Source organism: Engraulis encrasicolus, chromosome 14 (genome assembly GCF_034702125.1).
Source record: "Engraulis encrasicolus isolate BLACKSEA-1 chromosome 14, IST_EnEncr_1.0, whole genome shotgun sequence".
In the NCBI taxonomy this organism is placed as follows: Eukaryota; Metazoa; Chordata; class Actinopteri; order Clupeiformes; family Engraulidae; genus Engraulis; species Engraulis encrasicolus.
Window position 1 is genome coordinate 15245926 of NC_085870.1, and position 22774 is coordinate 15268699.

At 43.1% G+C, this 22774-nt stretch overlaps 1 protein-coding gene across 1 annotated transcript in view; it reads right to left on the bottom strand.

The window, feature by feature from the left end:
- Positions 1-521: 521 nt before the first annotated feature.
- The window catches only part of col7a1 (collagen, type VII, alpha 1), a 119956-nt gene continuing 97703 nt past the window's right edge, over positions 522-22774 (bottom strand). Inside the window, exons 96-118 of the mRNA XM_063216245.1 lie at positions 22047-22091; positions 21622-21657; positions 19683-19718; positions 19035-19091; positions 18237-18308; positions 15946-16017; positions 15289-15324; positions 14856-14936; positions 14283-14336; positions 13146-13199; positions 12781-12843; positions 12145-12207; positions 11353-11469; positions 10416-10493; positions 9368-9421; positions 9032-9080; positions 8518-8558; positions 7753-7756; positions 5601-5828; positions 4817-4948; positions 4368-4424; positions 2221-2388; positions 522-689 (exon numbers count right to left, since the gene is read on the bottom strand). Coding sequence (XP_063072315.1) covers positions 2225-2388; positions 4368-4424; positions 4817-4948; positions 5601-5828; positions 7753-7756; positions 8518-8558; positions 9032-9080; positions 9368-9421; positions 10416-10493; positions 11353-11469; positions 12145-12207; positions 12781-12843; positions 13146-13199; positions 14283-14336; positions 14856-14936; positions 15289-15324; positions 15946-16017; positions 18237-18308; positions 19035-19091; positions 19683-19718; positions 21622-21657; positions 22047-22091 — 1593 coding nt within the window. The 3' untranslated portion in view covers positions 522-689; positions 2221-2224. The remainder of the gene's footprint in view (positions 690-2220; positions 2389-4367; positions 4425-4816; positions 4949-5600; positions 5829-7752; positions 7757-8517; positions 8559-9031; positions 9081-9367; positions 9422-10415; positions 10494-11352; positions 11470-12144; positions 12208-12780; positions 12844-13145; positions 13200-14282; positions 14337-14855; positions 14937-15288; positions 15325-15945; positions 16018-18236; positions 18309-19034; positions 19092-19682; positions 19719-21621; positions 21658-22046; positions 22092-22774) is intronic.

A 22774-nucleotide genomic window follows, 5' to 3' on the forward strand; every position in this document is an offset into this window, starting at 1 on the left:
GACACATGCAAGCGAATTTGGGAAAGCGAAGTGAAATTTGCCATTCATTCCTATGAGGAGACTGTGAAGTGGGGCGAAGGCAAGCAAACAGAGGCAAACGAAGCGTAAATATTGAGCCAAGATTACTATTATGCCAATGGGGAGTGAATTTCGCCTGTGGCGGCCAATCAAATAGACAACATAAATGTTTTGATGTTTCGATTTGATGTGCCGCTACGACTACAACCACTTGACCGTTGAGCTGTCAGAATGGAAACACTGAATTTTACCTCTCTTCACTTCACTTCTATCCCTTCCACGTGTCCTCTTCTGAACAGGCTATATGGCTGATTAGGAACACTGTAGGCAGTTTCATTCCCAGCAAAACCATACACAGTAGCCTACCAGGGAAGGGGGACTGACTATCAAGTTAAAACTCTGCAGATCCCATACATTTAGGGGCCTTCCACACCTGTGTCGCTCTTTATGACCCTCTACGTTTATTCATCATTTTCTGGATGATCGGCTTATTTTTATTTAAAAAAAAAAAAAAAAAAGACATAAAAAAATAAATAACGAAACAAGTTCTTGGGGGACTCTCTGAGTGCTGTAATTTGCACACTCCTTCAGTCTCCATAGCACCAATATTAGAATGTAGCACTCAATGTACACACAACCCACGGCCAGCCATATCCAGATGCTTGTAACAACTGCAAGAGAACATACAGAATACAACAGTTACTTACATTAAACGGCATGTAATATCATAAAAGGTACAGTACATAAATTACCATAATAAATAATATAGTATTATCTGATATCGCATGTAATAAAACATTAATAATACGGTACTAACTGACGTCACACATCACATCACATCAAAACACAGCACAGCACAGCACATTCCATATTGATGGTAGGCTGACCTTATCTGACCAAGGTGTGACGCTCCCCTGTGCCCCCTCCAGGCCATAGGGTGAAACTACATGGGCAGAGCTATAGCCTTAGAGATTTTCTAGTGGAAAGATATACTCATGTCCGGCGTGACGTTTTCCACGTGCGTCACACCCTTTTGTGGGGGAAAACAGCCAATGCAAGTCAATTGGTGGTGTTGGGAAAGAATAGACGAAATACAAGGACCTGTAGACTAGCGTTGTCCACGCTCAACATGCCGAAAACGTGCTGTGTTACCGGCTGTTCAAATAATACAGCCAAACAGCCATGGTTGAAGCATGGACTGTGTTCATTTTTAGGCTAGCCAATGTAGCATGTAAGTTAATGAGACATTTGGTTTGATTTCCCCCATAAAGGGGCGTAACGCACATTTACGAGCCAATGGGGAGAGAGATGTGGGGAAGGATCAGCATAGGACCCGGGCCGCAACCAAACCCGGACCGCTGGCGTAGCAGCCCCAGTGCCTTATTGCTAGAGCCATGGTAGGGCCGACATAATAAGCTCTAATTAATTCAAGTGTGTGTGATGCTACTGTGTGTGTGTGTGTGTGTGTGTGTGTGTGTGTGTGTGTGTGTGTGTGTGTGTGTGTGTGTGTGTGTGTGTGTTTACCTCATAAGAGACAGTGCTGTTCACAGTGCTACAGCTCGGTCAAGCGGTTGGTGTGTGTGTGTGTGTGTGTGTGTGTGTGTGTGTGTGTGTGTGTGTGTGTGTGTGTGTGTGTGTGTGTGTGTGTGTGTGTGTGTGTGTGTGTGTGTGTGTGTGTGTGTGTGTGTGCGTGTTTACCTCATAAGAGACGGTGTTGTTTACAGTTCTCCAGCTTTGTGAATCGTGTGTGTGTGTGTGTGTGTGTGTGTGTGTGTGTGTGTGTGTGTGTGTGTGTGTGTGTGTGTGTGTGCGTGTGTGTGTTTGTGTCTGTTTACCTCATCAGAGACAGTGTTGTTCGCAGTCCTCCATCTGTGTGAAGTGGTGTGTGCATGCTCGTGTGCGTGTGTGTGTGTGTGTGTGTGTGTGTGTTTGTGTGTGTTTACCTCATCAGAGACAGTGTTGTTTACAGTTCTCCAGCTTTGTGAATTATGTGTGTGTGTGTGTGTGTGTGTGTGTGTGTGCGTGTGTGTGTTTGTGTCTGTTTACCTCATAAAATACAGTGTTATTCACAGTCCTCCATCTCTGTGAAGTGGTGTGTGCATGCACGCGTGTGTGTGTGTGCGTGTTTGTGTGTGTGTGTGTGCGCGTGCACGTGTGTGTGTGTGCGTGTTTGTGTGTGTGTGTGTGTTTGTGTGTGTTTACCTCATCAGAGACAGTGTTGTTCGCAGTCCTCCATCTCTGTGAAGCGGTTGGCGTTGCCCTCGCAGCCGCTGTAGACGAAGGGTCTGCAGGCGCGCGCCACACTGTTGAAGTACCAGCGCAGCGTGAAGCGGGAACAGCTGCCCTCCTCCATCGGCAGCAGACAGGGATCTGTGGTGGCGCGCACACACACACACACATTAATGGATGGACATGCACACTCACACACACACACACACACACACACACACACACACACACACACACACACACACACGCACACACACAGACAAACAGATGGACACACACGTACACACCACACACACACACACACACACACACACACACAAGTGTGCGCATCAGAGGCGATTCCTCTTTGAGTACAAGGGAGGCGCCGCCTCCTGTCCAAATCACGGAGAATAGTATGTAAACTAATGCTTTACACGACTTAATAACATTGCTATTTCAGACCCAGCTCCATAGAAAATGCATGTGCTCAACTTAGAGATGAAACCGATCTGTCATAAGATCCCGTGGCTAGCACGAGTTTTTTTTCCGCTCATGACAACGCAAGCGAGTCGAGTCTCAATGGACTTCAATGGCATGTGGGATATTACGCTTTTTCAATGGCAAAATGCTAAACGGTCATTGGCTATTGCCGTGAAATGTTTTTGATTTTGAGACTGAGCCTCACTGGGAGTGAATGGAGAAGAGAGAGGAGGGGGGAGGGACCGGAGACTGGAGCTCCGACTTGTGATTGGGTGAACCCCGTGTCAGTACAGTACAGTAGTTGATTTCATTTCGAAATGCGGATATGTTATTAATTTGACTGAGAAGTTTCGTCGTGGTAACCAGTGGGGAAGCTATTCATTGCGGTGTACTACAGTTTTGTGTACATATTCTTGTAAACCTAGTGTTGCGAATAAAGTCTTAATAGTGGCACGTCCTTGTCCTTATCCTTTTTAATCTCCCAATTCAAAAGTTGAGGTTGCCTACTTTTCTTTAGGGCTAGCTTGCAAGAAAGCTAGAGAGCTATGCAACATGCCAAGCATTGTGGATTAAATTCTGGCGAATTCCAGTCGTGCTTATGAGGAGAAAATGAATATCAAGGAGCAGAGCAGAGCACTGCCTAATATTGACTTGGTGAAAAAGGTAGGGAAGAACAACCGTTTCTTTTGAGCTTTCGTGGTGTCTGATCAACTGGTTAACTGCCAAGTCCCGTGAGTGGCGAGTCCTTGTTTCCTACTGTGTTGGCAATGTCTGGTAAATAATTAAAGATTTTGCGACCTCTAGTGGTAAGTTAAGCCGTGCACCCAGTAATGAAAAAAGACAACGAAGGCAAACTCAATCACATCATTATGTGGCGGAGGTAGGCCTAATGATAATAATAATAATAATAATAATAATAATAATAATAAAACATTTCCCTATAGCCTACAAGGGGGATAATGATTAATGATTAACAAATTTGTTTCAACGAGAGTCCTTTAGTGTGTGAGGCCATATGTGGCTCTGGACCAATGTAAGATGTGTGTCAAAATTGACACCCCCCCTTTATTTTGCGTTCTGGACATATTGTAATTGAACAGCCTCCCCTGTTTGACAGACTACCAGCCGCCACTGTATACAAACATAGTATGTCCGTATGTACGCACAGATGCGTGCACAAGCACGCATTCAGACTCGCATTCAGACACGCACGCATGCACACACACAAACATGCATGAACAAACATGCGCACACACACAGACACACACACACACACAAAGTCATTTAAGTCGATTGTAGGCCTATGTCCACACAAAATTATTCATATGTTCACATGCATCACACGCTCATGCACACAGAAACATGAGAGCAAACACTCACACCTGAAAGTAAAAGAATGGCAAGAGTTTGAAAACGAGCTGATTTGAACATACAACTTTCCTGAATCAACTTCTAAATATGAAGGAAATCATCAGAGGTAAAAGAGGTGAACATTGTGCTTGTGTGTGTGTGTGTGTGTGTGTGTGTGTGTGTGTGTGTGTGTGTGTGTGTGTGTGTGTGTGTGTGTGTGTGTGTGTGTGTGTGTGTGTGTGTGTGTGTGTGTGTGTGTGTGTGTGTGTGTGTGTGTGTGTGTGCATCACCCGAAAACCCGAAATATTCACCTTCAGCATCTCTTTTTTGTCTCTCAACTTTCAAGGCACCAGAAGTTGTTATTTCATCTACACACACACACACACACACACACACACACACACACACACACACACACACACACACACACACACACACACACACACACACACACACACACACACACACACACACACACACACACACACACACACACAGGGTTAGATATCAACTTGGCAAACAACACACTGTTTTTAGGCTGTAAAAGCGCATTATGAATGATTGAGGATAGAAAATAAAGAATATAGTGTTTGGTTTACGTCAGTGAAAGAACAATGTGATTGGGTTAATCCAGTAATCGGACATTGTGATTGGGTTAGGTCAGTAAAGCAACATTTTGATTGGGTTAGAACAGTAAAAGAAAGCTGTGATTGGGTTAGCCCAGTAATCCGACATTGTGATTGGCTGATATGTGGCCTACCTTTGCTCTTATTGGCCAGAGGTGGTAGGTCTACAATTGGGGGCACTGCATCGGGGTCGTCGTAGCTCTCGTAGGAGTAGATGTGCTCATAGTCTGGATCGTTAGAGTTCATCACTACCCGCAGGTCGCGACCTTTCCCCCAAACGCACACGCAAATGCAGGCACACACATACATAGATATATAATACAGGAACGCAAATACAGACATGCAAGCAAACACAGGCTAAACAAATCCAATCAAATTGCATAAAGCTACATGAACATATACAAGTGTGAATCCTTCCCATGTTCTCTAAAGGCAGTCCAACAGAAGTAGTAGCATGTGTAGGCCTACAGTTTTAGCTTAACATAGTTAACAGTTCAAGAACTATTAATATTATATAGGTGTGCAACGGGTGGTGTTATAACCAGGGGCAGGCATGCTACGACATGATATAAGGAGACATTAAGAGTCACAACACATACGACATATGACATATGACATACGGACACATAAAAAGTTACCATATACGGCGTTATGTTATGACTTTATGACATAAGGAGACATAAGAGAGGTGTGGCGTTATGACATGTTGACAAAAGGAGTCAAAGAGTTATAGCAATAAGCCGTTGTGTTACGACATGAGAGAAGGAGACATTAACAGTTACGACACAAGGCGTGGTGTTATGAAATGTTGACGAAAGGAGTCAAAGAGTGACATAAGCCGTTGTGTTACGATATGAGATAAGGAGACATAAAAATGAAGACAAGAGGAACATGGTGAGGAACATGGCGAGAACTCACCCCCTGTGCCCGACTGCGAAGAGGAGCGTTGCGCACCGGGACGGGTACGATAAGGCGCAGCTGGCACAGTACGACGGCCCTCATAGACACGGCCCTCATAGACACGGCCCTCATACTGACCAGGGACACTGGCCTCAACATCCGACTCACGTAAACCTAAACACAACCCAGCTCTTACCGTATGTGTGTACACGAAAAGCGACCAGAGTAACCAGAGTGTCAGAAGTCCTTATTTCTCTAGTACTTACTTGTTAAGACACAGCGTTATAAATTTGCTGTTACCAGAATGGCAATGGCCCAGTCATATTGCGTAACTGAAGGTGCTGTGCTATGCCAGAGTAGTGTAGTACTATAGAACAGTGGTTCCCAACCTATGGGTCGGGACCCAACCTGTGGGTCGCCAAAGATCCACGGGGGGGTCGCGAAGCCCTCTTGATTTTAAGGGGTTTAATTTTAAATATCATATATAACCCATGTTGAATAAATGACAAAGCATTTAACTAATATAATGCATAGAAGCAACGAAATGTTAGTGCTATTAAACATTTATTCTATATTTGACCAAAGACGAATTGAGGAATAAAATGACAAAAATGAGTTTTTGCAGGAAACAGAGGGTATCATGTGACTCCCTCTCGTGCGGACACTCGCGTGATTGGGTCACCAAAGCTTACAATGGCAAAAATATGGGTCCCTGAAGAAAAAGGCTGGGAACCACTGCTATAGAAGATAACTTTTCAGCGATTATTACAGTGTTCCATTGGTGGTGGAACGGCGTACATTATGGGTCGACGAACTGTGTGACCACAGTGAATTTCAGAAGTTAAAAGTCAGTTATGCAGCTAATGAGCAATGACGTGGTTCACCGAAAATAATGTTTTATATTTTCTAATGTCCCAAGCTGGTTGCTTTTGGAGTACTCACACAGTAGACAACCCTAAACTTCACACTCTGTTAAAGGCCCATTCATATCCAACGTATGAGACGGTTATGGACAGTGGAGTGTTTTAGTGATAACCAATGTGTTTGTGCAAATGTATATGAAATTGAGGAGTTTCAGTTACATATGAAACAGATGGGACAACAATGGGATGAAACGTGCCACACCTCAAAAATGGATGGAGGTATGAAGGTGTTGACAGTTAAAATATATGCACAGAAATACCTACATAGTTGGGTATGCTTGAGCCTTGAAAAACACACAGCACTCATCCTTACAGACACCCCTTACACTTCACAAATGATCATGGTGACACACAGCATCCATCCCAATCCACACCCCATATGCCCACGTACACAGTAAAAATGCCAGAGTTCATTACTCTTAGAGAGTTGAAACGAACTCAGTGTCAGATAACATTTGGACTAAAATTATAATGTTTAATCTTTGGTCAGTGTAAAATTGTCGGAGTTAATTCAACATTATGAACTTTAGTGTGGGGATTACACTGGCCACCTGCTTAATTTTCCACCGACTTATGAGTAAATTGACTCCCTACAGTGCTGTAAATACTCCACACTGATTTTATATACATTTACTGAAACATTGCCACCTATTGTTTACTGTGTGCCCCCTTCAAACCAAACAAACATGCAGTCGGCGTACACTATTACATCAACTCAAGGGAAAAAAAGCCTTGACATTAATAGGGAAAATTCATTAGTCATTAGTAAGGGTAACACACCTCAGGTGAGGGTACAAGCGTACAAAATGTGCCAGTCACATAAAAACCAGGCCGCAAGACCCTCACAGCGGAACTGGGAACATTTTTCAGTTTTTGAGATTTTAATTTTATTTTGCAGAATGAGCAAGTTGAGGTCAGAAAACGGTATTGGTTTTGTCTGAAAACATAAAGTTTGTCTTTGAAATTACTAACGTTATGTATTTTCTGGGCAAGAGAAAGATTCAGAGTTGAATTCTGTGTTTTCTACATAAGAAACATAAGAAAAGGCCACACATTCTTCATAGTATATTACCAGATTTTGATGTGAATGGGATCATTGTAAAGCTTAGAATTTTGCACTTGCAGACTCAATAAGTTCCTGGGACTACATGTGGGCAGCTTCCATGTGACTGGTCAGGTACCATTGTACATCACTCCCCTGTGTATCTTCATGTATCATGCATGCACAGTGGTGTGACAGCGCAGACGCAGCTTCGGAAGTCACACCAACACAATGTCTCAGATACATTGTGACCAAACATTTACATAGACTCCTTGAGTGATGCACTGGCTGTGTTATTTTAAGGACAACCTTGTTGTAAAATTATGGAGTCATGGAGCAAATAGCTATGTCTATAAAGCATTTATTGTGCCACAATTAACAGCACTGCGAGCAGTCATAATCCCAGTCAGCCCCTTGAGAGAAGTCACCCTGACATGGGTAACTTCAATCATAGCATGTCTGCTTCTTTGTGCTTTTAAACTATTCAAAAGCTTAAAGTTGCTCTGGACATATTTTGTAATGTAATTCAGTGCCTTGACATTCAAAAGCAGACATTGAGAACACAAGTGTCTTATTCTGAATGCCAAGGACTTGGTTACATTAAATCCACCAGAGCAGCACTGCATGCACTGTGACTTGCCTAGTTGTATTGCTTGATATAATCATAATCAATGATCGACAACTGGATTCACTAGTTAGAATCCAGTGCCACATATTCCAAATGACCTAGGACCTGTCCATTTCAACCAGGTGACCATTCAACTAGACAATTACCCAGCTGAATTGCACAGGTAAAACTAGGTCATTTGGAATATGTGGCAATGGATTTTAACTAATGAATCGAGATTGGCAATCAAAGGTTATAATGCTTGAAAAGACCCCAACTACATTTTACAACAGAATTGTCCTTTACGTTGTGTTAATTCAAATTCTATGTACTTTAATCAAATGTGTTGATGTAAAGTAAAACTTGCATAGTAGGAGATGGAAAGTAGCACTTACCTCCACAAGCTGGAAAGCAATAAGCAACATAAAAAATAACATTTGTTAGATGATTTTATCATTTGCATAAGATATTTATAACAGACATACCGTACATTTTACATGTATAATATCTGTGAATTTTACTTTAAACAGCACACCATTCAAAGACTGATGGTTCGGAGGCATTTGTGCAATCAGGGTTAGCTATTATTACACATATTTAATTTGATAATATAATAATAAGTCCTCATATATAATAATAAGTAAGGTACAATTTTCCAAAAATAACAGAAGGGTGAATACTTCTCAGATAATACTCTTGAGCAATATCAATGGCAATATCCAAATTACATTAAACTGAGAATCAAATCCTGTAAAAGAAGTGGAGATATCGAAACCAAAAAGGGGGACAATCCCTCCATCCCCCATACCAATCACACCTTAGTAATATAATACTATTGTATTAATTTACATTTATAGATATCATCCAGTTAACTCACCACAGTGCTGGTTCATCTCAGTGCGAACATAAGTACGGATCTCATCCTCCTGTGAAGAGGATGTGAGAACTTTGTTAGTTACTTCGTTGTTTGCAATGCAATTTCCCATTGGCAACTACCCAAGTTGCTAACTGGCCTACAGTTACGAAAGCACAACCATGATTTCTACTGTGTATGTGTGTGTGTGTGTGTGTGTGTGTGTGTGTGTGTGTGTGTGTGTGTGTGTGTGTGTGTGTGTGTGTGTGTGTGTGTGTGTGTGTGTGTGTGTGTGTGTGTGTGTGTGTGTGTGTGTGTGTGTGTCTATCTGCTCTCATTTAATGCATCTATTCTACTCACCGTTAAACCCGGCTCTCCTTGGTCTCCCTTGGGTCCAGTATGCCCATGCTCTCCCTAAAGGATATAAACACATACAGATGAATAACAATAATAATAAAATAATGAAATGTAATACTCTTTATTATTAGTGAGGCCCGCGGTCACAGGTCCGCGGAACAAACAAAACACGCCTAGGCGTGAGCCAAAATAAAGCAAGAAAGGAAGTAATTATTTTTCAATTTTGACATTTCAGGCCAATATCGATTCTTTTTTGTTTATTTTGGCATTTCGGGCTTGATGAAAGCCACAAGGACACAAGTCTCAAATGTTGTAGGCCCATGCACTCAAAATGAAATGAATGGGACCCCTGGTGTTGTGGACGTGATGACTCCAACTCTCCAGGAGTTCACATGAAATACAAACACGTCTGGTTTCTTAACTAATGCACACCTTTTCACACCTGGTCCCTTTCAGCCATTTAAGTGAACTCAGACCTGTGACTCAGTATTTTTCATTATATGTGAATGGTTCAAAGTGTAAGTGAACCGTGGTTCAAAGTGTATGTGAATGGTTCAAAGTGTAAGTGAACCGTACTGAGACCTTTTATTGACGTGGTCTCAGTACGGTTCGCTTATGAGTTCTGACACGTTACACTTGTGACAAGGGCTCTAGAGGACCAGGTGTGATCACAAAGAGGACTGACACACCATAAAGCCTAACAGGACCAGAAAGATTCTTTTTGTAATACACTCACAATATGAACAAAAAGAGAACTGAGTCCTTTTACTGTTGGTTCACTTTCTGGTCCACTTAAAGGGCATTTTCACACCTAGACCTCTTTAAGTGAACCAAACTCAGTCCTCTCAGTCCACTAGTGTTTCTTTTGGTGAAATTCAGCTTCCTACTGTTGTGTGCACTGTAGATATATGGCTGGGGGGGGGGGCACAATTTGCTGCTACGCCCCTGCTCCCCCAGGATGCCTGGGAACTGCTATAGTGGCATATAGAGTAGAAGTGGAATGCATGGGAGGCCTGGTGTTGTGTCTTGTTCTCCACAGGTGTGACATTACCTGCAATCCTCTCTCTCCTGGGATGCCTGGAGTACCCCTGGGGCCCACCATGGAAGGACCTGGGGGACCTCGCTCACCCTACACACACACACACAGGCACACACACACACACACACACACACACACACACACACACACACACACACACACGCATGCAAACATACACAGACACAGACACACACATACACACAATATTAAAATGGTATTAGAAGTTCTTGCATGTTAACTGCATTTTTTCAGGATCACCCCTGCACACACACAAACACACACGAGTACACACACCCACACAGAGTAAACACACAGAGTACACACAGACACACAGACACAAACACACACACACACACACACACACACAGAGTACACACACACACACACACACACACACACACACACACACACACACACACACACACACACACACACACACACACACACACACACACACACACACACACACACCTACACAGTCTCACCCCAAGTAGTCAATATCTGAGTGCCTTTGACCAGACTGCAATTTTTGACGTCTTGGGTATTCCTTCCACGTCACATTTTGACTATGTCCTCAAAGGCGCACCCTTGTGGCAGCATAACGTCATTGAGATTAGGTTTAGGAATAGGTTTAGGGTTAGGCCACATAGTCAAAATGTGACGTGGAAGGAATACCCAAGACGTCAAAAATTGCCGTCTGGTCCAAGGTAGTCAGAAATTGACTACTTGGGGTGAGACTGCGTTGCACACACACACACACACACACACACACACACACACACACACACACACACACACACACACACACACACACACACACACACACACACACACACACACACACACACACACACACACACACACACACAGAGTACACACACACACAGAGTACACACACACACAGAGTACACACACACACAGAGAACACACACACAGAATATACACACACCTTCTGTCCTTGTAATCCTTCTGCCCCCCTTTCTCCTGCGACCCCCGCGGGTCCAGTAAGTCCTGAAGGGCCGTCCACCCCTCTCCCGCCTGGGGGGCCCGGGATGCCAGGAGTCCCCTGAGGAACAACCAGAGAAGGAGGGGTATTATTCACTAATCTGCTATGTAGAACCTGTGCTACAGTAACTGTACCATGTTAAAATGCCACACAATGTCACGTGAAAAGTGTAAAAGTAAATATTAAAGGGGTATGCCCCTATTTTGGGGCTTAATACAGTTAAAATCGTTGACTGGGGTTTATACAGGTGGTAAAGTGTCTTATTTTTCATGTAAGCCGTTGCCTTGCTTTAAGACAAGTTAAAAGAGGGAATATGTCGCTAAGCTAGTGAAAGTCAATGGATCCATGTAGCATTGTAGCATGCTACACGGATACATTGACTTTCACAAGCTTAGCGACATATTCCCTCTTTTAACTTGTCTTAAAGCAAGACAACGCTTAACATGAAAAATAAGACACTTTACCACCTTTATAAACCCCAGCCAACGATTTTAACTGTATTAAGCCCCAAAATAGTGGCATACCCATTTACCTGTAATAGTAGGAATAATAAGTAGGAATAATACAAAAAGAATGGAGTTTAAGGGCCTCCACAGTTCGCACACTGGTTCCGCCAAAGTGCGGCGCCCTGCTCTGCCAACGGTTGATTCCACTGTTTTCAATACAACCCCGCACACCGGCGCAGATGTCTGCGGATGTCGAAGGCTTCACACACAATTGTTTTGTTCAACTTACCCTCTCTCCCTTATCTCCTTGGCCACCCCTCGGTCCCAACACACCGTCAATTCCTCTGTCACCCTTAAGTGTGAAGAAACGCACAGACACAGACACAGACACAGACACAGACACAGACACACACAGGCACAGTCACACACACACACACACACACGCACACGCACACGCACACACACACACACGCGCACACACACGCGCACACACACACACACACACACACACACACACACACACACACACACACACACACACACACGCACACAGACAGACAAACAATGGATGTAAATCATAGTGCTCATCCACTTCCTGTTTAAATAATGTACAAACTTGTATGTTGGGCTGAGGAAGTCGCTGTGGATAACACCGTCTGCCAATTGTAAAGTACTTAAATGTGTTGAAATGTAATGCAATTCATAATAGAAATAGGGCAATGTATTGTAATGCAATGTCAAATAATGTAGTATACTGTAGCATGATGGAATTGAGTGTAATGCAATGTAATCCAGTGTAATGTAATGGAATTTAGTTCAACGTAGTAGTTTAGTGTAATGTAATATGAGGTAAAGTAATGTAAAGCAATGCAAAGTAATGTAATGTAAAGCAATGTAATGCAAAGTAATGTAATGTAATCCTCACCTTGGGGCCGACGATTCCCTCTTTTCCTGACGCTCCTGCTACTCCTGGGGGGCCTACTTCTCCCTGCGGAGGAACACAGAGAACAGAGGTGGGTGTAAGTCTGTGAGAGTGTTTCTGTTCTTACAGTATGTCCTGTGTGTAATGTACAATGTAAGGTAATGTCCAGACTTGTCTCTTAGTATGTACATTTGTTAGGGCTGTGTGTGTGTGTGTGTGTGTGTGTGTGTGTGTGTGTGTGTGTGTGTGTGTGTGTGTGTGTGTGTGTGTGTGTGTGTGTGTGTGTGTGCGTGCGTGCGTCCGTGCGTGCGTGTGTGCGTGCGTGCGTGTGTGTGTGTGTGTGTGTGTGTGTGTGTTTGTGCCCCCACCTGTTCTCCTTTCCTTCCAATAGTTCCAGATCTCCCAGGTAGACCACTATCTCCCTGTAAAGACACAAACACAAAATCAAGGTTGTGTCATTGCACATTTCATGATTTGTCTATACATTAGATGTGTGTCAGAACCTTAAATGTGTGAATTCAAACTATGTACTCAATACATTTTACAGTGTTAATGTTAGTGTTATCTGAATGGAGCTAGTTTGAACTCTTCAGGCGTTATATTAACACTGGCAGTTTTACTGTGCATCCAGTGACTCATGTCAACACCTTCAGTACCACGGACAGAGTCATCTGACCATCACCTTTCAGCACCAAGGACAGATCCCTTCAACCTGCCCAGGCAGCACAACTGCAGATCATCCACTTCACTGCAGCCTTACCTAGTTTCACCAGCTTTTAACCCCTTAATGCATGCCGTACCTCCTGCGGCACGCTGTAATAGACATTGAAAGTTAACTACTATAGTTAATATATTACTACAGTATACTATACTATAGTATATATACTACATTACTATGACAGTGCACAGGGCCTTTTGTAATACCTTACGACTTGGTCATTGCTATTCTTAAGGGGTTAAACAAATGAGGTCTTGATCACATGTTGCAAACCTTCAGAAGTAAATTCTCAACAAGATTTTTTATCAGTCTAGTCATGACTGCAAAGCCTGCTGCATGGCCTAATAGGTGGTCTTAAGATCAGTGTTGCCGGTTCAAATCCCACCCCTACCTCTCTGAATTCCTCTACCTATGGCTGAAGTACCTTTGCACAAAGCACCTAATCCCACATTGCCCCAGGTTCTGTAACCAATCCCCTGTAAATAACTGTAAGTCGATTTGGATAAAAGTGTCCACTAAGTATAATGCACTTTAATGTGTATTATATCAGTATTTCCCAATTTTGGTCTTGTGAACCCCCTGAGCCTTTTTCTTATACCATGATACCCTCTCACTCATGCTTCCTCAATCCCAATTTGACTATACTCCATACATTTGTTATTATTATTTTCCCCTGCAGCCCCAGCATTGTGATTGCGTACCCCTAGTTTTACGCGTAATCCTGTTTGGGAATCACTGTATTATATTATTGATGGAAGATGTGTCCATGTGTCCAAAATGATCTTACCTTTTCTCCTTTGGCTCCCGCTGTTCCACAGGCGCCCTTCCCACCCCGGTCCCCCTAGAAACAACAACCACAACATTAGTTCCCCTTCAGCATCAGATGATTCACAGGTAAGATTCGTTACACAGATTTTCAGTGATGTAGCTGCTCCGTTCTTGTTTAAAAAGATAAATTATCTCACACAGCACCATAACCACAACAGATTGCAGTGAAATGAATGTATGTAGATTTTATTTGGCACCTGCTGATGCTTTTTTGCTGGATGTGCGCACTTTCCACTACACTCTAGTGGAATGAATGTAACCATAACATGTGCAGAAAGACAATACTTAAAGAATGCTAACATCAGGCCTGAAGTGATTAAATTGTGGAGGCCAACATTTTCAAAATGGACGACTTTCAAGATGGCCAGCTTTTCGTTTGCCCAATAACAGAAGGATAGATTTGCATAGAAATAACCTACAATGTACATGAACTGATTTCATTTTGGAGGCTAACACTTTCCAGATGGCTGGCTTTCAATATGGTCAATTCACAGCTGTGAGGAGACATCACATAATAACGTAGGCACCACACCTTGCTTCCTCGCGGTCCTGAGAAACCAAATTCTCCCTTCTCGCCTCTCGGGCCCGTCAGACCATCTTTGCCCGGCGTCCCCTGGGAAAAAAAACAAAGAAGAATTTCATTACCTGTGAGTACGCTGTTGAAACCCACACGCACACGCATGCATGCATGCACGCCCGCATACAGACATCCATTCAGCCACACACACAGGTATACTGCCACACACAATAAAAACAAGTCCAACAAAGATGCATCCATCTATGCACTGCCACCTTGTGGACACAGGAGGGAATTACAATTTACAGAATACGTTTCAGACGGACAGACATACAGACATACAGACAGACAGATAGATAGACAGACTGACAGACCGAGGGACATACCCTCTTATACAGATGATAGGACGCATCTAAAAACACACAAAAGCACACAGTCGCACACCTACCGCATCTCCTGGCACTCCTGGACCACCAGCTTCACCCTGAAAAAAGAGATAAATTAATATGTACAGACGTAAGTAAAAATTAAATAGTGTTTATAATGAAATCTAGATTTTTATGGCCACTGTTTAGCTTGGGTTTTATTGGGAGCAGTGGCACCCCGTGAGAGCTTAGAAGCCCGTCTTTCAAACGGCCATAGTACTGTATGTGTCCATACTGCCCTGCAAAACAAAAAGGCAGTAACTTTGAAGAGCTGAGCAAAATGTCTTTTAATTGACTCTGGTATACAGTCTACGTGGTTTAAGGTAGCTTGTTGACATGCGTAAGTTTTGTTACTTAAATTACCACATTTTTTGCAGATCAATCGTGTTATTTAACATTAAAATGGTCGAGATTGATGGTTCTCTCAGGGAAGTCGACAGGGGGTCAGTCCAGGGAGCAGGGAGAGAAGAAGCCCTAGAATTGAGTCCTCATTACATTGTGTATTTTGAAGGGTGCGGGTGGGAGTCTTCGCTACAACAACATTACGAAATAAAGTGTTGTGTCTGTACGTGTCTTTTACTGGAATTTTCACCAGATTTTATATCAACATGTTTGTATGTAGTCATTTAAACCATCAGTAATCAGACTGATGACGACTGTAGTGCCCATCATCAGCGCACCTTCTGTCCACCGGGTCCTCGAGCGCCTGGGAATCCACTGTTTCCCCTCTCCCCTGGCTCTCCTTGGATACCCTACAATAATCAACACACACACACACACAAGTTCAAGTAAGTCACTAAACTAACCAAGCTCACGTCCTTTTATCTTTAGCTTAATTTCATACTCTTCTGCTTGTTTTCTAGTGAACATTATGAAAAAACACACACACACACACACACACACACACACACACACACACACACACACACACACACACACACACACACACACACACACACACACACACGTGAGCATTTATCTGCAAGTTTATACAGGTGAGGGATTTAAATCAAAGGAGCTGGCTGGATACTAATCAAAATTATCATTTAATTATCAACATTTTTTCTGACATTGCTATCATCACCTCATCATCAATTATTATATCCCCGAAACGCGGAGCGTCTGGGATGTAATGGTTTTGCGTGCGCCGCCGCCGCGTCCGCATCCGCGTCCGCGTCCGCATCCGCGTCCGCGTCCGCATCCGCGTCCGCGTCCGCGTCCGCGTCCGCGTCCGCGTCCGCGTCCGCGTCCGCGTCCGCGTCCGCGTCCGCGTCCGCCGCGTAAGGTCTTTCGTGTTAACGCGATAACTTTTGAACGGATGTTTGGATTTGTCCCAGATTTTTTGGGTGAATGCTCTAGGGCAGGTTCATGAACTGATTCGAGTTTGGAGGTCAACACTTTCAAGATGGCTGAATTCAAGATGGCCGAATTTTTGTTTGGTCCATAACTTCTGACCGGGTGGATGGATTTGTCCCAGATTTGGTGTGTGAATGCTCTAGGGTAGGTTCATGAACTGCTTCTAGATGGGAGGTCAACACTTTCAAGATGGCTGAATTCAAGATGGCCGAATTTTTGTTTGGTCCATAACTTCTGACCGGGTGGATGGATTTGTCCCAGATTTGGTGTGTGAATGCTCTAGGGTAGGTTCATGAACTGATTCGAGTTTGGAGGTCAACACTTTCAAGATGGCTGAATTCAAGATGGCCGAATTATTCTTTGGCCCATAACTACTGACCGGGTGGATGGATTTGTCCCAGATTTTGTGTGTGAATGCTCTAGGGTAGGTTCATGAACTGATTCGAGTTTGGAAGACAACACTTTCAAAATGGCGGAATTTTCATTTGACCCATAACTTCTGACTGGGTGGATTGATTTGCCCGGTAACACCTTATTTTAATGGTTCACCATTTCAGTGAATCTACCATATTAGGTACAGTGTAATAACCAATGTAACAATATTTAATACCATGTAATACTAGTGTAATACCAGTGTAACAATATGCAATATCAGGTACAGTGTAATAACGAGTGTAACAGTATGCAATACCATGTAATATAGTGTAATACCAGTGTAACAATATGCAATACCATGTAATACCACTTACGCACAAACACATGATGTAAGTAAAAAAATTACATTGTATTAAATATTGTTACACTGGTTATTACACTGTACCTAATGTGGTATATCCACTGAACCATTAAAACAGTATTACCATTTGCCCCATTTTTTGCTTCATTTTCACAATAGTCGTTTGGTTTTAAGCCTATGCACGTCATGTCACGTCTGTATGTATCATATACGTTTCCGAAATGGTGGACGGGAGTGGTAGGAATGATGGGGGACTGGAAGCGTCGCGTTTCGGGGATATACCTTAAGCAGTCGAAGGCGACTGCACAGGCAGTCTAGTTATCTTATTGCCTTGTGTTAGTCCATGCTCTTCCTGCTTGTATTTCACTGTCACATTAAACAAAATGGCTGCCTCCACTTGTGTCACTGATGGTGATGGTGCATGCTGGGCAAATTTGTGCTGCGCACATGTGCACTGCTAAATCACAATGCATTCAATGCATTCGAAATTTCAATGCATTAGAAATTCCTAACCAGAGTGCGTTGTAATTTTGCACTGTGCGCTGCACAGATTTGCACGGCATGCGCCAAACGCCATCAGGAACGTGCCAATTGACACATCAAACAAAATGTCCGTCCCCACCTGCTGTCAATGGATGCATTGGACATTCCGCAACGACTAAATTCCACAACGACAGCCGTTCAAATTTGTGCCGTTCAAATTTGTGCGACTTTAAATACTGTGGTACCACCGGCCATGCCGTCGCAGAGTTCTTGCTGCCGTGGTGTGCAGTCGTTGATCGACAAATTTCGGACTCAAATGCACCTATTGACACATCAAACAAAATGGCCGTCCCCACCTGTTGTCATTGACACATCAAACAAAATGTCTGCCCCCACCTGTGGTCCCGCGGGCCCCTCTTCTCCTTTGACCCCTTTGGCTCCCACTGCGCCTTTAGGCCCTCGATCACCCTGGGGGCGAGATGGGTATTGATTGAACAAAATAAAAATCTGCAAAGTTGGTTGAAGAGAAAAACTCCAATACCCCAATTTATACACCAACAACATACACCAGAACACTGTTACCTCTATTTTTGTAAAGGGACTGAGCACGCCTCTGACAAACAAAAAATAAATATCTCCTTTCCAGACACATACAGTACACATTACTGTAACACATTCAAACAGTGGCATTGCTCGTGAGCAGTGTGCACAAGTATAGTCTTAATTATATTGTAGTGGGTATACTCCCTACAAAAGTTAATCGGTAACACATTATAATAATGTTCCTTAGTAAAGACTCAGTAAATAATTAACTAATGATGAATAAAACATTAACAAATGTTTTTATTATTAACTAAGCGTTATTAATGCTTTATAAAATATCTACAAATGATATCTGCAAGATTTTACACACCTTATAACAGAGTATTTTATTCATTTACAAGCAACTTGTAAATGTTTGATAAATATAAAATATTAACATAGCATTTCCTAGTCATTTACAAGCATTTGTTTACATTTCCTAGTCATTTACAAACGTTTGTTAATGTTTTGTTCATCAATAGTTAATTATTTATTAAGTCTTTATAATGCTTTTTTGCATCCATTATTCTAAAGTGTTACCAGTTAATCTTACCTTTGATAGACCCTAGTAAATGTACTAAGACCAAACCTTGAAGCCAAATCCACACTTACATTCTCTCCTTTAGTCCCGGCCGCTCCTGGTTCACCAGCTAGCAGCAGGGTTTCACCCTGTACACAACAAACATGGTCATAGGTAATAGAAAAGGAGGAGGGAAACACAAACGATATTTCTACAGTATTTATGTGCGAGGATTAACTATTTGTTTTTTTGTTATTTACATGTGACTGTCAGCACTTGAAGGACTGTAATATGCCCATAGATGACAGGCAATGAGACGAAGATATTCCTCTTCTGTAAATCCTCATTGAGTTTGTTACATCGTCACCTCCAGAACACCCCCATCTAAAAACATGCAACCACCACACACACTATTTTATGTACTAAATAAACTACCTTTTGACACAGACTGGTGCTTCACACTTCATTTCAATGGCGTCCAACCAAGAGAAACATCACCATACAGTAGCTCAGATGTGGGAAAACAACTTGTGTTATACAGTATATAGCAGAATAAAGCAGACATTGTTTTCCCACATTTGAGTGCTCTAGTGAAGTTCCTTTCATTTTTCATCTACGTTTCGTTCATTTTAAACTCCTCTGATGCACCAGATTATAACAAAGGACAGGTGCGCAGGAAGATACTGTATAGCAGTATCAACATCAGTTGGATTTAAAGTTACAGTTATGCAACTACAAACCTTTTCTCCCTTGTCCCCCGCAGGTCCACTGTCACCCTGGCAAAACAACATGTGCATTCATAAATATGTTGTATTCATACACTGCCCAGTTACAATGAGTTACATGTATACTGTAAGTGAATTCTTAGGCCTGTGACAGCCATTTATCATTTTTACAGCAGAGTTGGGTGACTATGTACAGAGGGTCCCGTGACCAATTTGTGCTGTGCTGTGCACTGTTATGTGCAGTGTGTCACATGATATCATCGTTGATCCCGTTTCTTGATCATTTCTTGATCCCGTTTCGCAGAAGCATTGTTGCTAACCAGTGAACAACTTAGTAGGTTGTCTAAGGGAAATTGCAAACAAGTAAGATGCTTATTACTTAGATAGCAACAATGCTATTGAGAAATGCGTTCCTGGGTGGCTTTGCTTGTGTACAGTGGTTTTCCTAGCCACTGTCTACTATGTGCTGCTTCTGTTATGTGTAGTATGCCACACAATGACATGGAGTTATGTGAAGCATGCCACACAATGCCATATAGCTATGTGCTTCAAAGCATTGCGTTGGCTATGTTTATGTACGGAGGTTCTTCTGACCGCTGGGTGCTGGGTGCTGTTGCGTGCACAGAGCCACACTTTGAGCTGTGTGCAGTATGCCACATAATGCCTGATTCTTGTCAGCTTCACAGCATCTGGTTGGCTGTGTTTGTGGATAGATGTTCTCCTGACTGCTGGGTGCTGTATACTGTTATGTGCAATATGTCACACTTTGAGTTATGCACACTATACTACATAATGCCATTGTTCATTGTAGGCGTCAAAGCATCTGTGAGTGAAACAACCAGCTGTGATGCATTTGAGTGGCCAGGGTAGGCATGGTATGTGTGTGTGTGTGTGTGTGTGTGTGTGTGTGTGTGTGTGTGTGTGTGTGTGTGTGTGTGTGTGTGTGTGTGTGTGTGTGTGTGTGTGTGTGTGTGTGTGTGTGTGTGTGTGTGTGTGTGTGTGTTGAGGAATGCTGTGGTCAGAATGGTTCTGCTACTGGCCTTTTCGGACAAAACCTCTAGTGTGCGTCTGAGCATATTTGTGTGTGTGCATGTGTGTGTCTTTGAGTACCACGTCGTGACAACAAGAATAGACAGAACTTGAGGCTCTCTGTCATGTCATAGCAATGTGTTGTCATGATGTGGTTGTATATGTATTTTTCAGCAAAGAGTGAGGGGGTCCATCTGCACAAAGAGCCTACAAGTGTGCAGGAATACATTTCACATCATGTCTCTAGTTTATTCTCGACATTTTAGATGGCTTAAAAGCAGTGTATAAAAGAGAGACAGTCCATATGGACAAATGAATCTTTTGTAGATACAAGTAAATGACAGAAATCGTGGCCGATTATTAGATACAGAAGATACAGAGTAGAGATCCCACAACTGCCTGTGTTTTGAACTTCAACGGGTCTTTGTTTAGCCTATTCATTTTCAATGGGAGCCCGTCCATAGCACACTCACGCCTGCACGGGAGAATAGACTCGAGTTCTAATTTTCGGGGAGCAACACGGACATGTATGTCCGAGTTCCGGCTCGCAGGCCCGTCCAGTACTCCGCACTGACAACGGGCTTCGGTGTGCAAGGAATGATCTGTTTTCATGTATCCTAAGATTTTACGGACTTAGCGCGGATACATCCGGACACGTTTCGTCTACGGACCACGCAGTGTGCACGCAGCATAACAGGTCTTCTCAGCTCTCATAATGTGACAGGGAAAGCTGTTTCATTGGTAGGGAAAGAAAATCTATTTTAGAGGTACATTTCTCTAGAGGTGGACTGGAAGCGAAATGGGAGAGAGACGGGGAGGGGTCGGCAAAGGACCCGGGCCGGGAATCGAACCCGGGTCAGCCGCATGGCAGGCGAGTGCCCCACCGGCTGGCCATGGCCAGAAAATCTACCCTGCTCATGCTCACCTTATCACCTCTGATGCCCCTGCTTCCAGTGGGACCCTGAAATCACACATGAAATCACAAAACACAAAAACTCACAGTTTAACATCATTCTCCTGTCCCTGGTACACTAATTAGCTAAAAAAGTTTAACTTAGATTACGTTCAGTTTAGTTTGGTTTAGTGTAGTTGAGTTTATGTGTAGGCATATAATATAGTATAAAACATTAATATTAATATGACATTAAGTGCAGGCACATAATACTAAATGTTTATACATTTAGATACTCATATCAAAATGGAGAATTAAAGAAAAATGACCCAATAGATACACAAAGAAAGAGGGCATGACAAAGACACAGAAAAGGATATTGATGAGAAGAGAAAGACAACTCAGGAGACAACATGACCATAGTGTGTCGTATAAAAGTCGAGATAATCAAGTTTTACCGCCAGGCCTCGCTCCCCATCTGTTCCAGGTCGCCCTTCTTCACCCTACACACACACACACACACACAAACACAAACAGGCACACACACACACACACACACAAACACACGCACACACACGCGCGCGCACACACACACACACACACACACACACACACACACACACACACACACACACACACACACACACAAACACACACACACACGCGTGCACGCGCACACACACACACACACACCCGCACACACACACACACACACACACACACACACACACACACACACACACACACACACACACACACACACACACACACACACACACACACACACACACACACACACTATTAACATGTTTTTTAAAGTTGACGATTTCAGTTCAACAGTTTTGTGCATTCTGTGATGTGGGTACATAAATGGCAACTGCAATACCAACAACCCTGGCAGAATTGTACTACACCTAGTGGTGCAACCTGGACACATCGTCAGTGACTCTCCCGAGATCATTGGGTGTTTCGGGTCTTAGTGATACACCCTCACCGGGCGACCCAGCCGGGGGTAATCAACTTCAAGTCCCCGACTTGTGTCCAGGTAGCGCACTACGCCACGGCATAATGGTATGCAGGTGTATGTGTGCGTATAGAGTTTTGTTTCACACAGTGAAAACCCTGTTGTGAAGCCAGACCTTTCTACACTTTCAGTTGAGGTGTGACTACCATATTTTTTGGACCA